Below are 21,975 nucleotides of genomic sequence, written 5' to 3'. Positions count from 1 at the left end.
GGATATTTTAAGGTGCATTTTTAAAATGTGGGATGTTTTTAAAGATTCCTATAGATAAAAGTTGTAAAAAAAATTATTTGTTAAAAACTCCTAAAAAGTGCCCCTCCTAAGCAAAACTCATAACAACAATAATAACTAGTAAAATTAGGATATCATTGATGCTTAATTTATCATAATTTGGAGCAATAGTGGCAATGGTGAATGCTTTATTCCTTTCTTTTTTTTCTTTTCTTTTATTTTTCTTTCCTCTGATCTTCTTCCTTCTCACAACTGTTCAAATCACCGCCAGCCTCCACTTCTGTCGTCGGGCGACACTTCTGTTAGCGCCTCCCTTTTTTCCTTCCTCTGTCTCAATTCCTATCTCTCCTCCTCCTTCTTTCCCTTTCTCCTCATTTTTTCTCCCCCTTTACCTCCTTCATCTCTTTCCCGACACCCTCTTTTCTTCACCCCGCCCCCACCCTCCTCCCCCCTCTTCCTCTCTCCCTCACGGACCAGAGAGGTCAAAAGAGATGAGAGAAGATGGGGTGGCAGGAGAAGGGGAAAGGAGGAGGATAGGAAAAGAAGAAGAAAGGAAAGACGGAAAAGAACAGAGAAGGACAGAGAGAAAAGAAAGAAAATAAAAAATAGGGAAGCACCCAATGACAGCAACAGCGGGCACGGGTAGTGGTGGTAGTAGGTTGAAGGGGAAAGAAAGAAAGGAAAAAATTTTTGTGTGTTTTTAGGTATTTTGAAATGTATATTTTAAAAATTTTGAAGAGTTTTTCGAAATTCCTCGCCAAAACACCTAAATGCCAAACAAGCCCATAAGTTTTTTTTTTTTTTTTTAAGTTTCAAAATTTTCCTATTTACAATCTCTTTCATCTTACCGCCTAATCCAACCCTTTCCACTTTACTAGCTAATCTAACTGTTCCTTAATTTTTTTATATATATATAAGTAGGAGGTCTCAAATCTTAAACCTCTCACTTACACCTTCTCTCTCGTACCATATAGTCCATCCCTCCTCTCACCCTTCTCCAGTACTTCAACTACTTATCCAAACAACCGCAAATAACACACACACGCACACCCACTACCTAAGGGAAACCCACAGCCCAACCCAAAAGGCATGCTGACTTTCAGGTTACATTGAGGACCTTAAATAGTACACACACACCACTCACAATCGATATGGGATAGAGGGAATGGGGGAGGGGAAACACCAAGACTCTTGCCAAAGGCTCACCAGTACTTCAACTACTAACAAGCAGTAAATAACATCAACTTTCCTATTTTTGGGAAACGTGCGGGAAGGGAAATTATACACAAATATCAAGCTTGATGGTGACTTTGTAACTACAAATCCAAACACAACGGAGAATATGTGCATTGTGTGAGGTAATTAATTGCTCAACATTTACTTTTTGGTCTACATTATCTTTCATAATTTTGTCTTAGGGCTTGTTTAGAATTGCGATAGTTTATTGAAAAACACTTCTTTAATAGAGATTTTAACAAAAGTACTTATTAAGTACTTAATTGCTTTTAAATATATTATTTTGAGACATAGTTGAATAAGTACTCATTGTATTGAATAATGTGTAATTTAAAAATTTAAAAATGTATTTATCTCTTTATTTAATTCATAATATAGGATAAAATGATAAAATTTAATATTTTATTTCTAAATCGGGAAAAGCTATTCTAAAAGTACCAAATTTGAACTTTTGTTGACAGTGTTTTTAACACCGAATACTCAATTTCAAATTTAATGGAATGATATTCACCAAACGCTTTAAAAGTACTTGTAACATTAAAAAATACTTTTTTACTAAAAGCATTGTAACCCCAAATAGAGTCTTATTGAGATTGAATGATCCGTCTATCTAGGAATTTTAAAGGTTATATCAATGGCAAAATATCAATTTTAGATTGTATTTATATTCACAATGCAAATTAATTACCTTAGAAAATCAAGGCCTCTTAAACACATTTAAAAAAGTGCCCGGATTTTATCTTTCAAAGAAACCATATAATACTAGAATCTTTCAAATAAAAATAACTGTGTTTGGATTATAAATTATTTGAGATATTTTTAGTGTAGCATTTTTTGTGATGTGATGTATGTGAGATAAAAAGGTAATTAAAAAAATAAAAAATATATTGAAAATTATAATAATGATGTAAGCAAATATATTTAGGCAAATAATCTCCTTTCCAAACACATTGATCACAAATGGTTAAAACCTTCTTTTTCTTATTAAAAAAAATAATAAGATGGGCACTTTTTGTCCACTTCCTATTCCTAATCCTCATCTAGTAAGCATTCCCCCGTGGTCTTCCAAGGTTGTTTTCAAGATTTAACAAGACACAATGATGGGGATGCCTGATATATGAGAAGCGGCAACATCTGATTGGTCAGTGGCCAATAGCCACGTAAGCCCCTCTTACAAGCTTTTTATTGTGTGTGTATTTGCGTGTGTTTTTTTCTTTTTCTTTTTTTTTTTAAATTGGTACTCCGTATTTCCATCACTAGACCTGTGACAAAATTACTCGCCCCTTTCCAAGGCCTCCAGCCTCTATTAGATACATACATATATATACATATATATAGGTATAGTTTTATTTGGAAGCGTATCTATCGCCTTTTAATGTAGATCTTCATCAGACTCCCTCCCCCTTCACCTTTCCTCTATTTCCCCCCCATTCGTCAATTCCTACTACAAACCCTTCTCCCAATTTTGCACCCTGGCTTAAAGGTACGATTTTTATGGGCTTTTTGTTTCTTTTTTCATCTTACTGTCTTTAAGTTTTTTTTTTTTTTTTGAATTTCATTGGTCCAAGACTCAATCTTTATATGGGTTTTTGCTAGAAATATGTATGTTTCATCTGGGTTTTGCCTAATTAACATGTTTGTATGTCTACTTTCTTGTTCTTTAGTCTGCCCTTTTTCGCTTGCCCTAATTTGGGAGTGTTCAGTTAATGTTTTAAGCGTTTACATATTGATATAGTTTACTTTATATGTAGTTTGGGATATGAAAATTGTATATCCCGATGGAGAGATGGTTTAAGGTTTTTAAGTTGCTGGTAAATAGATATTGACAGGGCAGAGTCCGGAATGATTGTGTATTTGATTAAATTTAACTTTTGTTGAACGTTCTTTCGGTCATGTGTTTTTTTTTAAATTATTGAACATCCTTAGTGTTCGTTCGTAAGGAGGTAGATGACGTTGATTTAATTCGAACGAATTTTCACCTGTTGGTGTAAATGGAGGTCGTTTACTGGCTTATGCAGTTTTGTATTTTGGACTTGGCTTCAGGTCATGGCTGGGAAAAGAGTGATAGCTATTTGCCAGTCAGGAGGTGAATTTGAGACGGATAAAGATGGTTTTCTATCTTATAAGGGTGGAGATGCTCATGCTATGGAAATTGATGATAAGATGAAGTATAAGGATTTCAAGACGGAGGTTGCAGAGATGTTTAATTCCAACCTTAATACAATGACTGTCAAATATTTTCTCCCAAGCAACAAGAAGACACTTATTACTATCTCCAATGATAAAGACCTTAAACGCATGATCAAGTTTCACGGCGATGCTGAGACTGCTGAGATTTTTGTAATGACTGAGGTCATTGTTCCTGAAGCTTCGCACATGCCTGGCAGTAGGTAGTTCTCTTGCTGTCTAATAGTGTGTCAAGTGTCTGCCTTTTACGAATGAAACATTTGGGGACATTTTATTTTGCAGGTCAAGCAGGACAACTTTGTCAGAAGCGGGAGTTCCAGTTGATGCCCCTCCAAATGTCATGGAGGAAGATGTTGCTGATGATTCAAACCAGGCTGGTCTTTTACTTGATGCCAACTTTGATATTGTAGGTGATACCAACCATGGTGATGTTGATATTGATATTCCAGCTGAAATTGCTGCTCCTATAAATGCTGTTGGTTCCTATAATGAAAAGCATGCTAAAGCCACTGAAATGTGGCAAAACAACATTACTGGTGTTGGCCAACGGTTCAACAGTGTACATGAATTTCGTGAGGCATTGCGCAAATATGCTATTGCACATCAGTTTGCTTTCAAGTACAAGAAGAATGACAGTCATCGTGTGACAGTAAAATGCAAAGAAGAGGGCTGTCCGTGGAGAATTCATGCATCAAGGTTGTCAACAACCCAATTGATATGCATTAAGAAAATGAATCCAACGCATACGTGTGAAGGTGCTACTCTAAAGAATGGGTATCAGGCAACGAGAAGTTGGGTTGCAAGTATCATAAAGGAGAAGTTGAAAGCTTTCCCTAACTATAAGCCAAAGGACATTGTGCAAGACATCAAACAGGATTATGGAATACAATTAAATTACTTTCAGGCCTGGCGTGGGAAAGAGATTGCCAAGGAACAAATTCAAGGCTCATATAAAGAGGCATATAGACAGTTACCGTACTTCTGTGAAAAGATAATGGAGACAAATCCTGGTAGTCTCGCTACTTTCACTACCAAAGAAAATTCGAGTTTTCATCGGCTTTTCATAGCATTCCATGCATCATTATATGGCTTTGAACATGGATGTCGTCCTTTGCTTTTCCTTGATAGCTTACTTTTGCGCTCAAAATACCAAGGTACGCTTCTGGCAGCAACAGCTGCTGATGGCAATGATGATGTTTTCCCTGTTGCTTTTGCTGTGGTAGATTCAGAATCTGATGATAATTGGCGTTGGTTTTTGCTACAACTTAAAACTGCACTTTCAAGATGTCGTGATATGACTGCTGGAGTTGACAGAGAGGCAATTGCCATCAACACGTTGTCAGCAAGTCGCAGTATGACAATTGTGGCAGATAGAGACAAAGGATTAAGAGAATCAATAGCTGAAATTTTTAAGGATGATGAGATCTACCATGCTTATTGTCTGCGATATCTTTCTGAGCAACTAATTAGAGATTTGAAGGGTCAGTTTTCTCATGAAGTTAAGCGTCTAATGGTTGAAGACTTGTTTGCAACAGCTTATGCAACGAGGCCAGAAGGCTTCCAAAGGTGCATTGAGAGTATTAAAAGTATTTCAGTTGAAGCCTATAACTGGATCATGCAAAGTGAGCCTGAGCACTGGGCTAATGCATTTTTTCCTGGTGCAAGATATAACCATATGACATCAAACTTCGGAGAGCTCTTTTACAGTTGGGTGTCAGATGCCAATGAATTGCCAATAACACAGATGGTTGATGCAATAAGAGGAAAGATAATGGAGTTGATTTACACCCGGCGGACTGAATCCAATCAATGGATCACACGGTTAACCCCGTCTATGGAGGAAAAATTTGAAAAGGAAAGCCTTAAAGTTCGCCCCCATCAAGTATTAACAGCTTCTGGGAGCACATATGAGGTGCGTGGAGAGTCCATTGAACTTGTTGACATTGCGAACTGCAATTGTACATGTAAGGGATGGCAACTTTCTGGATTGCCTTGCTGCCATGCCTTGACTGTCATTGGTTGCTTGGGCCGAGATCCATATGATTATTGTGCTAGATACTTCACCACCAATAGTTACAGATTAACATATTCAGAGTCCTTAAATCCTATTCCAAGTATAGAAAGGCCTGGGAGAAAGGATATTTCTCAGGGTGCTGTAACTGTAACCCCTCCTCCAACTCGTCGCCCTCCTGGCAGACCTACCACTAAGAAAAATGCTTCACAGGAGTCTATGAAACGTCAGCTCCAATGTAGTAGATGCAAGGGTACTGGGCACAATAAGTCAACATGCAAAGAGTTTGCATTGGAGTTCTAGACTATGTAAGTACTAACGATATGACGTCCTCTCAGTACAGTATTATCTTTTATCTGTTTGCGTGTTGACATCTTAAACCATAGGACAATTAGCCAAATAAATTAGTTAATTATTTGGACCGTAGTACAGATTCCCCCATATCATTTTCTAGTGTTTTAAATCTGTATTGCATAGGAGTGCAGCCTATGTTATTGCTACTATGCAGCATATTTTCTAGTGTTAAATTAAGCTTCTTGTTGCTTTCTTTTTTGCAAGTGGTTTTGATCATGTATGCTGGGGAGGTTTGCCTGGGTGATGGAATAACATTTTTTGGTTTTAGTTTCAGTGCATTGGTATGACAACTTGCTGTTAACAGTGCCAGTCGAATTGAATCTGTTTGCTTTCTGTTTTCAGGATTTTTGGACAAATGGAACTGTTGTGCCATCAAACACATCGATAGTTGCTGACGTACCTTCTAGGCAGTTTTCTTTTCTTCATTTTTTTTATCATTTTCTTTTATTTGGTTTTTCTAACTTTAGATATTTTTTAGCCTTAATAAGTTAGATTAGATGTTTAGAATCATTAGACAGCTTTCTTAACTGAGATCAGCTCACCTTGTGGTGTAAATATCAGTTGCGCAGTTCACTTGTTTCATGTCAAAAGCTTCCTCTGGATGTGTCTTTTGTGGATTCTCTTGGTATTGTACCAAGAGATTAGGGATGGTAGTACATTCCCATTGGTGAGATGTGGATCTGTACTACTAGCAATTAGCAATTTTATTCATTTTTTTTTCTTTTAGCATGAAAGGTCCCGCTACTTTATTTAGTACTCCCCTTTTAAGCTGGAGGAACTGGAACCCAATTGAAGTCTTTTGCTGCTGTATCACCATGGGAGAATATACTGTTGCAGATTTTACAGGGGGCAGTAACACAGCTAATTGGACGATAGCCTTTGGATCGTGTGCCTTTGCATTGTGGTGGGCAGGTTAACTGGTTAACATTTCAGAAAGTTGTGATCCTAAAAAGAATTCCACCCTTAGAAGGCTATCAATGTAAAGATATATCAAATTAGATCAGAAAGCTTTAGGTAATGGTACTAGAGGTTCCTTGGTTTTTTGTTTTTTAATCCTTTTCATATTTAAGTCCCAGGTTCTCATGGAAAAGATACACGGTGGATCTTGTAGTCGGAGTTTCCCTTTCAAGGAGGTTGTGGATAGTGAGAATTAGTTTTAGACAAAATTGTACAGGGAAATTGCTGAACATGCTTGAATGTGGTCCAATTTAGTGTAAATGTCCCTGTCGTTTCTAGTATCAAGGTTGACGCAACTGCTAAAATTTGCAAGTCTCAAACAATAAGTACACTTATCTTTCCACAGAAAAAGTCGTACAACCAGTACAACCAAAGTTTCCTGTTTTCCATCCTCGGAAGTTTTTGTCATTTTATTTTTCTTTTTGCGTATTTTAATCCTTCACAGCATCATATGGCATTCCCCCACCATTTAGCGCCTCTCTTACCTGCTCCTCCCCTTTCAGCCTGCTTCTCGAGAACCCCCAAGTGATTTGAGTTATACTTTACACCAATCTCCAAGGCAAAAATGGCTTCGTTGGAGTTTGGAATGAATTGTGGACACACTTGATGATAAATGTGCCATTTTCTTGAGCCAGGTGGGTCTTTTAGGATTGGTCATCAGAAGCCGTTGTTACATGCGACATCAGAATTATCAAATGGGTGACCAACTTCGTCAGAACACTTTTTCAATAACCTTGTGTTGCTGCTACAATCATTGTGTATCTTCAAAGCTCCAACAATTTGGTGGTAGTACATCTTTGATAGGAAGTACAGCATTATTAGGCCCTTAGCTCCTACTATTCTAGTAGTACTAACATTTGTACTGCGACTATTGCTTTTTCCTTCTCCTTGTATTTAAGTCAGCCGTTCTGTTCTGCCAATTCGTGTCCATCAGGGCAGACATTTCGAAACCATCTTTTTCGAGCAAAGAGTTAGAATTCTTGGTAGAATGCTTTTCTCATTCTTCATATTTAAACGGGACATCAATTTCTAACTCAAACATGCTTTCTCGAGCCTAACCCTCATATGCTTTCTGCCAATTCTCTCTTCCCTATGCTCATTCCACCAATCATGGAGATGGGCAGTTACGGCTGCAGTCAGGTATTCATTAGCACATCATGGGGTGCTAATCATCTGCATAATTCGGCTACAAGGTAAACAAGATTGGTAAGGACAGACGGGGACGAGGCAGCGCATGAAAAGGGTGCATTTCAACACCCTCTGGTTATTTTGATTTTTGGTGTTGATGGCCTTTCCGTGCACTGCCTCTTCCCTGGCTGTCCTGTCATCTTATCATCACCTTTGGCATCTCAATATCATTTGAATTTTTCTTTCAAGTAATTGATGGATTTAGTTTGGCACGTTCATCACTCATTCAAAAGGTTTATTATTAGCAAAACAAGGGACTTATTCCTCTCACATCCCAGTTCTACAGTTCTAGTGCTCCTCTCTTCCATCTCAATTTTTGTCCTTTACCCATAATTTGATTAGTTGAATCACGATAAGTTCGATAACACACGATGTATGTTTGGCTGTTTGCCAACAAAAGTTAGCTCAACTCAATTGGTAAGATCATACTACTTCCTAAATAAAGGTCATATATCCGAATGCTGCTGCCGTCGATACGAGGACCGTATTAATGAGTGAGTGAATTGTAAAAGACTCTGTAAATAACCTAAAGTCCAGGAGAATGCTCTAACTCGTGGTGATGAACGAACCCGAAGTTATATGTCAGTGACTTCGATGTCAATTTTGTTCTACATGGGATTAGTGTTTCTTTTTTCTTTTTTTTCTAACTATGTGCTTGTGCCCGTTAATTTTTCCCCCATTTTGGTGTCACTTCATAACCCAAATAGCACAGAGGAAGATTCCATTCTTCTAGTGTGTAAAATTTGTTTCTTCCTTTTTTAACTCCTTTAGGTTAAATATCATTACTTTAGTATCATAAAATTCTAAACCATTGTGCTTTCTGTCTTCTTTCACTGCCATTTAATTTTCCTTGGTTCTACCACTGAAGAGGCGATTTCTGGTTTGACAAGCTATGCCAAGTTGCCGAAGTGCTCTCCTAAGTGAAGTGTAACCGCACAAAAGTCACCTGTTCAAATTATAAGAGACAGGACTGTATCCCTCGGGTTTCCTCTGACGATCTAGTTAGCTTGGATAAGAGAGGGTTGAAGAAGTTTTTGAAAGTAATTCTTACGGAATATTTTGCCTGTCTGTTTCTGAGTGAGGGTCCTTGTATTTATATGAGACAACTTGGAGGGAAGGATATTGGACTCCAATTTCCTAGGATCTGATTGAGACTGAGCATGTCAGTCTGATTTGACAGGTCTGTGCAGTGGATAGGTCTCAGCAGATGTCCTGTCCATCCTGCAGGTGTCAGGGTCTTCGACAGGACCTTGGTTGTCATGCCAGGCACGGCGCCAATCCGAGATAACAGTAGATGTGAGAGTCACCTCTGTTATCCGTATGCGATGTGTGGCCGTGGTGACCAGAACGGATGGGGGTCGCCCTAAGTGGTGACGGGATCGGCTTGGTCAGATGGCCATTATAAATAACTAGTGGCAGAAAAAAAAAAAAAAAAGGGGCCGAGCCAGGATGACCATCCCCAACCGCCTTCAGGTTAAAATTCATTTTCTTTTGTATCATAAAATTCAGAACTATTGTGGTCTCTGTCTTCTTTCACTATCATTTTAGTTTCCCTCAACTCAAACGATAATTTCAATTTGTGGCACAACTTCTGAACTTCATGGATTGAGTTCGGATTTGAAACTAACATCATTTGATCTAGATAAGATTGTAACCTGGAGATGTTTTTGTTTTCATTCTCTTTGTGTGAACCAAAATTAATCACTATATTTAATGAGGAACAAGGTATAACATTTCTTTTGCTTATTTTCCTGATGTACTCAAGGCCGGTTGCTTCTATGTAATTTCCCACTGGATTAGGATCCTAAATGTCTAGAGATTATTATTCAAAACTAGAATTTTAGGATTTTGGTTGGTATTAAATGGACAACAAATGTCATATTGTAATTCAAAAGGTGCTTGTATGCATAATTTAGACCCAGATAGATGTACTTCAATAATCTTGGGAGGGTAACTCCCTTCAAATCGTCCAAATAAAATGTGAAAACAAGCCTGGACATGATTCATGCTTTTGCTAATGCATGTGCACATCTGTTTTGTCTCTCGGAAGTTATGGTAGAAATGTGCTTGGTGAAATGTAGTCAACAGCTCCTGCAATCATTCAAGACGGGAGAAAGCTCATGAGTAGATGGATAAAATATTTTTGAAAGGAAGTAAACTGTGTGGAATCTAGCTCCACTTCCACAAAAGAAATGTTAGAGGTCTGCTTGCTAACTCCAAGCCATCCCGTATTGCCCGGTGAGGGAACCTCTCCTCGGCTGAACCTGCGTTCTCCGAAACTCGACATCACCAGATGATTCCCCCAAGGTCAACCAACTTCCTGATTAGATAGTTGGGACAGACCTTGGGAAGGAATGGACGAGGGACAGGAACGGCTGCAGTTTCTGAAAGTTCATGGCCAAGATTTGGCAAAAAAAAAAAAGATTCAGATTTTATCTTGCGTCTCGTTTTGCACATCATGTGTGAGACCCACAAAATTTTGTTTTATAGTTACACGTTGTTGAAAGTGAATTATGCCGTGTGAGACAGAGTTACGCCGTATGCATTTTGTATGCACTTTGCACAATTTTGTGCCCCGAACGATTTTCTTGATAACCGTTCCGGCCCATTGTCCGGAAAGAATGCTCTGTTGATTTGATTGATGTGACTTGCACCGTCTGACATTGTAGTGTGATAGGCTTCTAACTGACACGGCGAACTACTTCTAACAGTGAGGTCAGCCTACTGACCCGATTTTCCATGATTCTCGCTCTCGACGAAGGAGGTAACTACTACTGCTTCCGCCTCTCTGAACACCTCAACCTCGTCATTTTTACTGACTTAGGCATCGTGAGTTACGCCGAGGGGATAGCCTCGCTCTGTGATCTTGTGTAATGTTGCAGGTCTCGGCCCAAGTTATATATCTACAACCCAAACCTCGTTCGCACACCCAGCATTCAGTTAGTGGGACTGAGCGGGAGCCCAAGTTCCTAGAGAATCCAAAAACCCATTGACCAGAAGAGTGTCGGATTATTCCTCCTGCTCCAGCATGGTCAGATAGTCCAGCAGCAGAACCATCCCGTTGAGCTAAGACCAATTTCAAATCAGGTCCCAATAAGTAATACTCGTAGGCCCGGTGCAAATTATCTAAACCTAATTACCTAAATTTCAACCTAATTATCTAAACTCTTTAAAAGCCCATTCAAAAAAATATTAGAAATAAAATTTTCTTTATTATGAAAATTTTATACTAAATTCTTTCATATAAAAAAATTAATTTGTTCTAAAATTGCACGTACATCGAGTGTACCCTCAACACTATTTTCTATAAACAGGGGATTTGATCAATATAGGATTAAACTTCTATTTCCATCTACTCAATATTGGATTAAACCTTCTTTTCCGAACAAAATATATGTGTGTACATTGGATTAGATCTTCCATACGCAATACGGATTCGTAAGAAATAAACTAGCTATTAATATTATATCTTACTTGTTATCAAAAAATACATACATACATACATATATATATACATATATTTATATATATATATATATATTATATGATACCTTACTTCAAGTTTAAATGTAAAAGAATTGAAGCCATGTACTTTTGATATTACAATTGAATTCAGTGATTTGTTGGCACGAATCCAACCGTAGATTTTACCAAAATGTGATTTAAAGTGCAAAGGAGGCTCCTCCACTCAATTTTTATGGTATATTCAGAAAAACTACATCATTGTTTGCCTAACTCACCGCTAGTTTGAGTGGCGTGAAGTTAATTAGGAAATGGAGGTCCACACTCCATACCAACCCAGCGTCGTACATCGTGTTCAGCCTGCATTATTTAGCCCCATTAGTTTGGGCCAAGCCTAATTGCGAACTCCAAAGGTTTCACTTGCAAAAGAGGAATTGATTTTTGAAAGCCCAAATCATGAGGAATTGATTAGAAAATAGTTTAACACGTTAAACGAATTTTTTCGCCATTCACTTTTAAAATAGTAAATTTATATCGCTCATAAATTTAAATTATCAAAACTTAGTCCTAACTTAAGTTTTCAATCACATTTTAACTTGAAATCGCTACATAATCTACATGCAATCTTTTTTTTATGTACAAAAATATCATATTCCACTTCTTTAATGGCAAAAATAAATACAGATTGGATCATATTTCACTTTTTTAGAAAAAAAAAGAATATGATTGGAGTCAAATTCTACTTTTTTAAGACTAAAAATGAATATAGATTGAGTTATTTGTTTAATTATAAATAAAATCTAACCTTTTTTTTAGTTAAACAAATGATTGTGGAGTCATGTGATGGATTTAGAGTAAAAACTAATAAAAAATTTGTATTAAAACGTTTTACCGATTTGATTTTCTAAGAGATGTAAATTTACTATTTTAAAAATGAAGGACCAAACTTTGAATGATTTTCCATTGATCAACAACTACGAATGTGGGCAAGCCAAACCGCTAGGTCAAAAGTTTGGCTCAAACTTGAGCTACTCATTTCATGTAACGAATTGAGTTCGAATATCAGCAATAACTACTCGACGAGTTTAATCGAGTATTTATATTATTTATATATTATATATTCTAATTATGGAATGAATATTATGAGTTCATCTTTTAATAATTTTACATGAAATAATGTTCAGTAAAAAATTGATGGATGATAAAATGGTAATTTGATAAATCTAAAATATAAAAAATTAAAAACAAGAAAAGAAAAAATCGAGCTCGAACTTGAATAGTTAAATCTTGATAAGGCTTGCATTTTTAATGAAGTTCAAATGAATCAAGTTTGAGCTATGCCTCGTTTGGATTACATTTTTCATGAAAAAATTACTGTAACGATTTGATATATGTGAGGGAAAAAGTTAATAAAAAAATATGAATATGACAATCCAAACAGGTTCATTATGTCGAGTCGTATTCGAATTAAAATTTAGCACGAGCTGGAGCCCAAGTAAGTGTGATAATGATCGAGTTCAAGGTGGAACGTGATACTACTCCCAAGTACCAACGGCGCCACTGTTTCCCGGTAAAGCAGCAAAAAATTGGAGGACGTTTGCAAAATCCAATAAAGCTATGCGGAACGACACCGTCTACCAGGTCAAACACTACGCCTATCCCTCCCAATTCTGTTTCTTCTTCTTCCTCGTGCTCCTTCACAAACCCTACTTCGCAAGCCCCAAACAAAGAATCCCCTCTGTTTCTCGCACACCAAGCTAGAACATAACCCTTTTTTTTTGGGTTTCTTTTCCTTCAAATGTTGTATTGATTTGATTTTGAATGAAATCAACGATGTTAGTCAAACCCGATCCATCTTCTTCTTCTGCCTCCTCCACCGCCCCAACCACCTGCGGAAACTGCGGCGTCGAGGAGCGCCGCCTCCTCCACCACGTCCGCCACCGCGGGATCTTCCGCCGTCTGTGCACTACCTGCGTCCTCCGTCTCCACCCTCAATCCTTCTGCCCTACTTGCTTCGCCGTCTATCATCCTTCCCCGCCTCCATCCGGCCCAAACGACGCCGTCACCTGCTTTAAATGTTACTCCTCTTCTCACATTCATTGCGTGGGGCCCAATTACCCGAACCCTTACGTTTGTCCTAATTGTGTGAACCCTAATTCGCCGATCTTTACGCTGAAGAAAGCAAAAGATTTGGGAATTGAGGGCTCGGAGGCTGCCAATGGGAATAATGGGGAGTATAGGGTTATTGATAAGAAGGCTGCTAAGGTTTTGTTGGCTGCGGCGAGGATTGCCGCCGTTTCGATGAGTAAAGCTGCCGTAGCCGCTAGAGCAGAGGCGGAGAGGCGGGCAAAAGAGGCAGCTTTTACGAGGAAACGTGCTAGGGAGGCGTTGGAGCATGTCGCTTATTTAGTTGCAAAGGAGAAATTGAAGAAAAAAGAGTTTGCCGCTGCAGCTACGGCCGTGGAGGTATTAGGGGTTGCCGGGCGTAGCAGCGGTGCTAAAGTGTCTAATGTTAGTGGAAATAACGTCAATAGCAATGTCAGTAGTGTTAATGTAGGCGTGGTGGGAGTAGGGAGGGAAGGGAGAAGGGCTGGTAATGTGGAGAGAGTGGATGGGTCTAATGATGTTTTAGCGGCCTTGAATGCGGTGGAATTGAGAGAAGGAGAGAAAAATGGAGACCTGAAGGTGGACAATGTGATTGATGTTGTGCCAATGGACGTTGAGGAGAATGGGACAGTGCAATTGACTGCTAAGAAATCTGGAAATATAGATCATGTGAAGGATCCCAATGGAGTAATGGAGAATGTTAGTAATGGGGACGCTGTAGTTTTGCCTGCGGAGGATCAGGTGCGGCATGCGGAAAAGAGTCTGTCTTTGCAACAGAATCATAACTGACCAGGACATTAGTTCATGATGTCCAGAGACTTGTGCCAATAATTTGAGAAGTCTGAGGTGGGATTCTATGATCTCATGCTGTCCTTTTATAATGAAGTTTTGTCTTGTAGCTTCTCTTTGCTTCCCATCATAATGTCGAATTTCAGGTTTCTGGAATGTGTAAAGCCTAGTTCAGGAACTTTTGATGGAAAGTAACACGGGAATAGAGTTTGTAAGATCAAGTAGAACTCTGTTGGCACATAGCATAATCTGTAGGTTGAGCCTAGTTCTTTGTAGGGAATTTTAGAGCTTATTATGCAGTAAATCTTGTTATTTAAAGCTGGATTCTATAATTGGTTGCAGTGCATATACTGTGGTTGATGATTTTTCTCTTTCTGTTCTTCTGGTACAAATGCCTTTAGTAGCTTAGGTAGAAAAAATTTGTAGTCGCTTCCCTGTTTCAGATACGTGTTTTTAGTCCTGGTACTCGTGCACCTGGGTTTGTTTAAGGGAACTTATTTTGGTTTGTTAAAGGCTCTTATGGGCTAATCAAGAGCTTTCTATGCATAGCCTTGTGTAGCACTCAGGTTTTTTCAGTTTTTGGGAGCTCAGGTTTTAAGAGTCACACAACCTATCCCATGGATGGGTTAAGGCTTTGTAAAAGCATCTTATAAGCACAGCAGTGGCAGGATGCTAGGTTTTAACCATGCTTTTCATGGACATTAACTTGTGGTGGATGATGCGTTTTCAGAAATAGGACAGGTGGGTGTTGCCTCAGTTTAGGACTTCCAAGTTGGTGGTTGTTTCTCCAGTTGAATCAAACAAATTCTTTGGTTGGGTTTTTGCAGGTGCCTTTATTGATGTGTGTTGAATGAAAATTTCTTGAATTATCCATCTTCCATATTTTCTGGATTGAAGTCTTTGGAGTTTTTTTTTTTTGGGAAGAAGGGGGGCGGGGGAGAGGGGATGTAGTGGGTGGGGAAAGGAGAGGATGGTATTGTTGGCTTGTTGGTTGCATGGAAAATAAGACTTGAAAGACTGGAGCGGGATAGATACGTATTCTGCTCGCGACAGTTTTGGGACTTGGAAATGTGATTCTAGTATCGAGCTCTGCTTGTAAAAGTACTTGTGAAATCGTCATGAGTGTAAAATCATCAACATGCTAAAGCTTGGGCTTGGAGTCTCATTCTAACTAAGGATTCTTGTGATTCCAGAGAATCCAGCTACAGGAAAACCAGGAATGGAGAGCAGTAGCTACTAACCAGACAGATTTCTGTGTTTTCTTCATTCCAATCTTACAAAAGAGCAGGTATCCGGCAGCTACATTCAGAATTCAGCAAATATGATCGAGGAAGAAAAATAATCACAATGCAGAAATTAATAATCAGATAATTGTAATGACTCGTAGACCATATCTCATTGGGATTGCCACGAAGGAAAATATAACTGTCAATCTTCCACGCTGTATAAATTACTACGATATTTTATTCGCAGTATAACTTACTAGTAACATACGTTTATTGATGATAGGGTTTTGATACAGGTAATTCCTATTTCTCTTGAAAACCTGTAGCATTACCGTGTTTAGAACACAATCCGCAAAACTGATGCCTTTGTCATGCCTGAAACCATGCAAACACCTGCAGCCAGTCCTTTGTCTTCCATTTGTAGACAATATTCTAGTTACCATGCCACCCTCTAGCTAGGGTCGAGCATTGTAGCGGATGCATCAGAATTTGCATGGACATTCCATGCGGAAATTTGGACACGGGAGAACATACATATATTGCTCTGCTTTCAGAAGGGGGCATTACTCTTAAGTTTCTGTTCATGGTATTTGGCCACTGAAAGCTCATGTTAGCAGCCTCGCAACCCCTTCGGAGCTACGGATGTTGCTTCCAGAGTCCTTCAGGGTTAATCAAATTGACAAAAATTTCAAGAGTTTCAGAAGGGCTGGATGACCGCCGACCAGGATAATTCCTTCCAAAAAATTTCCCAGAAAGTTTATCCACGGGATCATCATTTAAAGGCCATCTTCATGGTATTTCCGTCAGCATCAATCCCTCAATTTATGCACGACACTGAATTTCAATGAAGTTTGTCAAAATCAGATCCCTGAGAAAGATACCCTCCTGGTGGAAAGGGGGGGGGGGGGGACAGATTATCCAATAAACTTCGTCAAAGGCATGATATTAAAGTCAAATCCATTCCCTCAACCCAAGTCAGTTCATCAAGACCATCGTATACAACTAAAAAGTGGTTACTAGGAAGACAGTTCAAGCATTGTGATCCTGATGACTACTATGCTAGTCTGGATAAATATAACTATACCAAAATGATCAAGGTTATGTTTTGTCAGGAATAACTAAGTGACAGGAAGAATGAATTTATAGTTTTATGTTTTAAAATTTACTTCGAGAGGTAAAGTACGAGTCCATACACAGACATGAGAAGTCATCTGCTATTAGACTAGCTCTCAGACCATTCTCAACTATTCCCATCTTCTGTTAATCTAGTCAAACCAAAACTTTATAGTTCAGTAAATGCATATCTTACCACTAAAGAAATTAAAAACACAAAATTTTTTTTTAAAAAAAATTTGGTGGAGTATGTACCAACATATTAAGTGCATGTAAGACTGTCAGAAGAACAATTTGTTAAGTACCCATGCCACGTGAAGCAAAGTTATGTGCTGTGTGAACATAGCATACCTTTTATAGCACTGAAGTCTGAGATGAAATCTACAAGTCTTACAGAGGCTTTCACAATCGCACTTAATGGAGACATTGAACAACGGCCAATGATAGTGTTGATATATGGAATCAGGTTAAGTTTGAGCCAATGCGTTTTCAAGTATGCTGCTAACCTCATCCTGCGGACCAAAATTTTCGCTCATATATGCTCTTACTTCTGATTCCTCTTTTACAACAGAACCAACCAATAATTGATGAGTTTCAGTACTAGGAATCCAACCCTTCCCCAACATTACATCTAGCAAGCGACCAGCTGCACTTCTATATCCTTCTTTCAAAAGGCCCCTGATGAGCATGTTATAGGCACTGGAACCAAGAATATTAGAACAAGAGATAAGCTGATCCATAGCACTCAAAATCATGTGCATTTGAGAATGCTTGTCTAAACAAGACAGTACAGTAGTTAGTGTTTCGGAGTTGGGTAATAAACCCTTGCTGAGCATCAGATTGAAAAACCGAGCACAATGGTCTGGATTATCGGCTAGACTCATACTTTCTATGAGGATAAAATAAGTTTCTTCCTCAACAGGACAACCATCTACAATCATTCGTGATAATACCACTAAAAGGTCATCTGCCTTTTCTAACTTGGATAAAACTCGCATTATGCTGTAGTAAGCTACAGACGAGTACGATGTACCAGAACAATGAGCAAGAGATAGAAACCTGATTGCACTCTTGACTTCTCTTATTGCACAAAGCCCCTTAATGAACAAATCAAAAGAGGTTGACTGCAAAGCTACTTGCTTGCCTGACATATAACAATAAATTTCAGCAGCCTCTTGAATCTTTTCATTATAAGAAAGGCATCTAACAAGTTCAGCATAGGATACAGAATCCAAAACATCACACTTCTGCTGGACCTGATTGAACAACAGTATAGCATCATCAAGTTCATCCTGCTTGCATCTGCCAATGATAAGAGCAGAGTAAGTGGTAGAGTCAGGAAGAAATGAAAAAACAATCATTCTACAAAGAACTTCCAAGGCTTTCTTGATATCGCCAATCTCACATAGGCACCGAATATAGAAATTCCAAGACAAGCTATCAGTTAAACTCCTCTCAAACATATCATCAAACAGATCTTTTGCTGCCGCAAGATTACCATAACTGCAATAAGCTCCAAGAAGTGCATTGTAAGGACAAGTTATATCAACATCATTATCTACTAAAAACTTCTTTGCTTCACTAAATTTACATAATGTACAAAATCCCTTCACAATATCCACATATAGATCATCCTCTGGAGTTATTCCGCTGTCCACCATCTCTTCAAAAAGGTTGACAGCTTCATCCACATAAAGATTCTGGCATAAACATATTATCATAGCTCCATAAGTTGAAGAATCTGGAGAAATTTTTGAAGCTTTCATCTTCACAAGTAACATCATCCCTGCCTCACATTTATTAATCTGACAAAGCAGCGGTACTATCCGAGTGTAAAAGCTCAAATCCACCTCACACCTAAGTTCAAAAATTTCATCTAAAAGAAGCAAAGATTCATCGATCCTTTCCCTGGCAATAAGTCCACTAATGAGAACCTCGAAGGTCCTACTATTAGGACTACACCCTTTCTTATTCATCCTTCTATATTGTTCCAAAGCTGTACCCACCCTATCATCCTCTAACAACGCTTCCAACAAGTAATTCAAAGTCTCCACGTTGGGAACAATTCCTACTTTCACCATTTCTTTATACACAAATAATACATCCTTGAAATCCCTCTTTGCCACCAAAAGTGCACCCATTACTATATTAAAAACACCTATTGAAGGCTTAAAACTACTTGAATTCATACAAGAAAGAACCCTTAAAGCCTCGTCAAGCCTATCATTTCTAACAAGACATTCAATCAATCCCAAGAAAGCTTCATCAAAACCAGGACATTTCTCCTTTAACATCTCATTACAAAATCCCTCCATTTCCTCAATATTTCCAGCCAAACCCAACTTCAAAATCATCAAATAATAAGTATCCACATTATGCTTAAACGTTTTCTGAAGTGAAGCCCATTTGAACAATTTCAACGAAGAATTTACATCAGTTGTGGAATCCAAGACATGGACCAAGATATCTGGATGAAGCTTATTCTTTAAAAATTGGATCTTTGACTCAAAATCAGAAGATTTTGACGGAGTATGATCAGTTTCTGAATTGATATGAACAACATTTGCACATGAAAGTGAAGAAAAAGTGGCATTTAAATTGACCCTTTTGGGAATTCTCTTTAAAAATGCTAAAGATGCAAGCTTTACGGCCATTGAAGTTCCATATGAAAGGTTTGCAGCAAAGAAAAGTAGTAAACAGCGGGAATGATCAAACTCTAACCTGGGATTTTCGCTTTTTAATGATTTGCCTGGGAATCGCTCCCTGTGGAAGAGGAAGAAGTAAAAGCTATAAATTGATTCAGGAAGTAATTTAACACCAAATAAGGAATGGGAGACTGGGATTCCGTGATTGCCATTGCTCTCCTGTTTCTCGAGACATTAATTTCTCAACCGGCATTTTAACATTTTTAGTGCAACTTTTTTAGCATATAGTACAAGTTTCGAAATTAGGGCTCAGGTTTTTCTCCCAAAAAAAAAAAAAAAAAGAAGCTTATGCTTAGGTGACGTTTGTGCAAGAACATTTGGATGGATGGGTAGTTCATTAGTTAGTCGCTAACAAAAAGTTAAAAAGAGTAATTTGTTTTCTTCTCCTCCTTACATTTTTTCATTTTTCTTTTTCTTTTTCTCTTTCTATTGGGTGTTCTTTTTTTTTTTTTTTTCAAAACGATAACTATACCAGACCAGGCGGATGCACTATACACCCGTTTGAATTTTTTTAACCAGTGTATCAATTGTTGGAAGGCAAGGTTCTCCTACCCCATCAAATTTTAATGATTTGGCGGTGGTTCATAGATGAAAAATTTTTTGATGTTCAATGCTAGAAGCAGCTCTTAGATAAGTAGATATATGTCCAACCAATTTTTTCATAAAAAGAGAAATTAAGTATGATGTAAATCATCAGTGGCCACCAAAAAGTGAATAAATCTCTCTTTGAACTGCAAGTCGGGGGTTTGAATTTTACCTGCAATGAAAAAAATTTAAAAGAGATACCAGAACACTCATTTGATTTGTTGAGTCTATATATCTGTTAGTCTCTTATACATTCTCTTTATACTCTCCTCCTCCTAAAAGAAAATATATTAGATTATAGAAATAATATCATTATGGCAAAAAAAAAATCACTAAAGGAGAATGCTTACAAGGAAGAGAACAATTTCTCTCTCTCTCTTCTCTTCTTTTTTTTTTTAAAAAAAAAATTTATTGTAAGCTGTCTCAAGAATTGGACTTCTACTCCGGAGCCGAGCACCTTAGCATCCTTCTCGTTGAACTCCAACCAATTTTTATTTTATCAAGCCAACTTTAATTCAAACTCAAGTAGCTTAACTCATTTATACGTGAATTTGGAATTTTATTTGTATCAAAAGTTCAAAACCCAATATGAAAATTTTATTCAATAACCAAACCTGGTATCATTTAAGTGACACACCAGTTGGCTTGGCTTGCATACCATCTCAATTTGTGCAACTAGGTAATGGGATATAGCCATACAAAGCACAAAATGATTATGCACTATTAAGTAGTAGGACTCACACAACTCCCACTTTCCACTTTCCACCCCACCGGGCAATTTGATGGACCAAGCAACTCATGCTGCTTTCTTGACTCCAATGGGTGAGACTTGAGCGTCAATGCCCAAAGTCAGTGGACAAGTCATTAGTCCTGTACCATGTATGCCTGCCTCCTTCACTGCTTTTTTCCCTCCTCCTGTCAAGCCATAGGGGGTGTCAAACAGGAATTGAGTCCTAGTCTTTATGTTCCATCCCTTTTGACAATCAAGAAATTGACACACACGAGATTGGGTCACAAACAACAATTAGTGTAGTTAGATGGTTTTCCCTCCATGGGAGGATTAGCAGTTGTTAGTGAAAAAAAAAAAAATCAAAGTCAGACTGCCGACTGATCTTCAATGGCAGCAGTATTCGCGGAAAGTAAACCAACCTTGCGTCAAACGTGCAACACGTCCAACAACCACAGACAATGACCGTTGGCTGTCGCATGAATCTTCCTTCCTTCCTTCCTTCGAATTGGACGCACAGAAAAGAGCATCATCTAGACAAGACAGTCGTTCATGATAATCGAGCTAGTACATTTTCAGATATGAATTTAACATTGCAATGGATCATTACCAGGTTGGGGAAAGAAAAAGCATGGCCCCGTGTGGTTTTGGAGACGAAACCAAGAAAAGAATAACTAGGACGGTTCTCGTTAGCTGCAAGAAATTAGCAGAAACTGGAGAAAAAAATAATTTTGAATGTTGTGAACCTAAGACCTAGCATATGGCAATTTGCCAGAGAAAACTGCTGCGATTTCTTAAACTGGCCTTTAAGCTTTTACCTTAGTAAATGTACGCAATCACGCAGAAAGACTTAATCTACCGCATGGCCCATGTTACTACACAAGATCATGTTTTGGATACCTAAGTGCATGTGCATGACTGAAGAATCCAATAGCAATTACAGCAAACAAGTGCCCGCCTGCATAAAAGAGCTCACATTACGAGGTTATGTTGTCATCATAATCCCAGCTAAAGAAACAAAGTACACCACCACAAAGACTAGGCAAGAATGATCCAAAATCCCAGCTGAAGCCTGAAGATACAAATTACACAGCATGAAAACCCAGAGACTAGGAGAAGAATGATTAGCACAGGACCATGTCCACCGGTCTACTTCTGTTTAAGTCATTAATCCAGAATCTAAACCAAACTAGATGCATTTATCCGTCCCAAAGAGCAAGCCTTAACCTCAATGCAGACAAACTACACGGTTCAGATTTTGCCCTTTCACAAGAAAAGTGAACATGATACGTGGAAATTCCACGTACAACA

General features: G+C 38.3%; 3 protein-coding genes across 6 annotated transcripts; 2 read left to right on the top strand and 1 right to left on the bottom strand.

The window, feature by feature from the left end:
• The first annotated feature begins 2,520 nt into the window (after nucleotides 1-2,520).
• Nucleotides 2,521-6,388, top strand: LOC113733031 (uncharacterized). Of its 2 annotated transcripts, XM_027259147.2 has the most exons (4): nucleotides 2,521-2,737; nucleotides 3,298-3,644; nucleotides 3,724-5,760; nucleotides 6,149-6,388. In XM_027259147.2, the coding sequence occupies exons 2-3, from the start codon at nucleotides 3,301-3,303 to the stop codon at nucleotides 5,753-5,755; spliced, it is 2,376 nt and encodes a 791-aa protein (XP_027114948.1). In that variant the 5' UTR covers nucleotides 2,521-2,737; nucleotides 3,298-3,300; the 3' UTR covers nucleotides 5,756-5,760; nucleotides 6,149-6,388. The 2 variants fall into 2 exon arrangements, with proteins under 2 accessions (XP_027114948.1, XP_027114949.1); XM_027259148.2 differs by lacking the exon at nucleotides 2,521-2,737 and having other exon boundaries at nucleotides 3,502-3,640.
• Nucleotides 6,389-12,885: 6,497 nt separating this feature from the next.
• On the top strand, nucleotides 12,886-14,654 carry LOC113733030 (uncharacterized). Its single transcript, XM_072081016.1, has one exon. It carries the CDS (start codon nucleotides 13,235-13,237, stop codon nucleotides 14,306-14,308), a length of 1,074 nt encoding a protein of 357 aa, XP_071937117.1. The 5' UTR covers nucleotides 12,886-13,234; the 3' UTR covers nucleotides 14,309-14,654.
• A 1,022-nt stretch (nucleotides 14,655-15,676) lies between these two features.
• LOC113733028 (uncharacterized) lies at nucleotides 15,677-21,865 on the bottom strand. 3 transcript variants are annotated; one of them, XM_072081015.1, is made up of 4 exons: nucleotides 21,275-21,865; nucleotides 17,707-21,197; nucleotides 16,999-17,346; nucleotides 15,677-16,419 (listed from the first exon to the last, which is right to left on the bottom strand). In XM_072081015.1, exons 2-3 carry the CDS (start codon nucleotides 19,299-19,301, stop codon nucleotides 17,115-17,117), a joined length of 1,827 nt encoding a protein of 608 aa, XP_071937116.1. In that variant the 5' UTR covers nucleotides 19,302-21,197; nucleotides 21,275-21,865; the 3' UTR covers nucleotides 15,677-16,419; nucleotides 16,999-17,114. The 3 variants fall into 3 exon arrangements, with proteins under 3 accessions (XP_071937116.1, XP_071937115.1, XP_027114944.2); XM_072081014.1 differs by lacking the exon at nucleotides 21,275-21,865 and having other exon boundaries at nucleotides 16,999-20,188; XM_027259143.2 differs by lacking the exon at nucleotides 21,275-21,865 and having other exon boundaries at nucleotides 15,677-16,368; nucleotides 16,999-20,188.
• Nucleotides 21,866-21,975: the final 110 nt, after the last annotated feature.

The sequence above is a fragment of the Coffea arabica genome, chromosome 2e (genome assembly GCF_036785885.1).
Source record: "Coffea arabica cultivar ET-39 chromosome 2e, Coffea Arabica ET-39 HiFi, whole genome shotgun sequence".
Classification (NCBI taxonomy): Eukaryota; Viridiplantae; Streptophyta; class Magnoliopsida; order Gentianales; family Rubiaceae; genus Coffea; species Coffea arabica.
The sequence above is the reverse complement of the archived record's forward strand: the minus strand, read 5'-3'. Positions and strand labels throughout refer to the sequence as shown.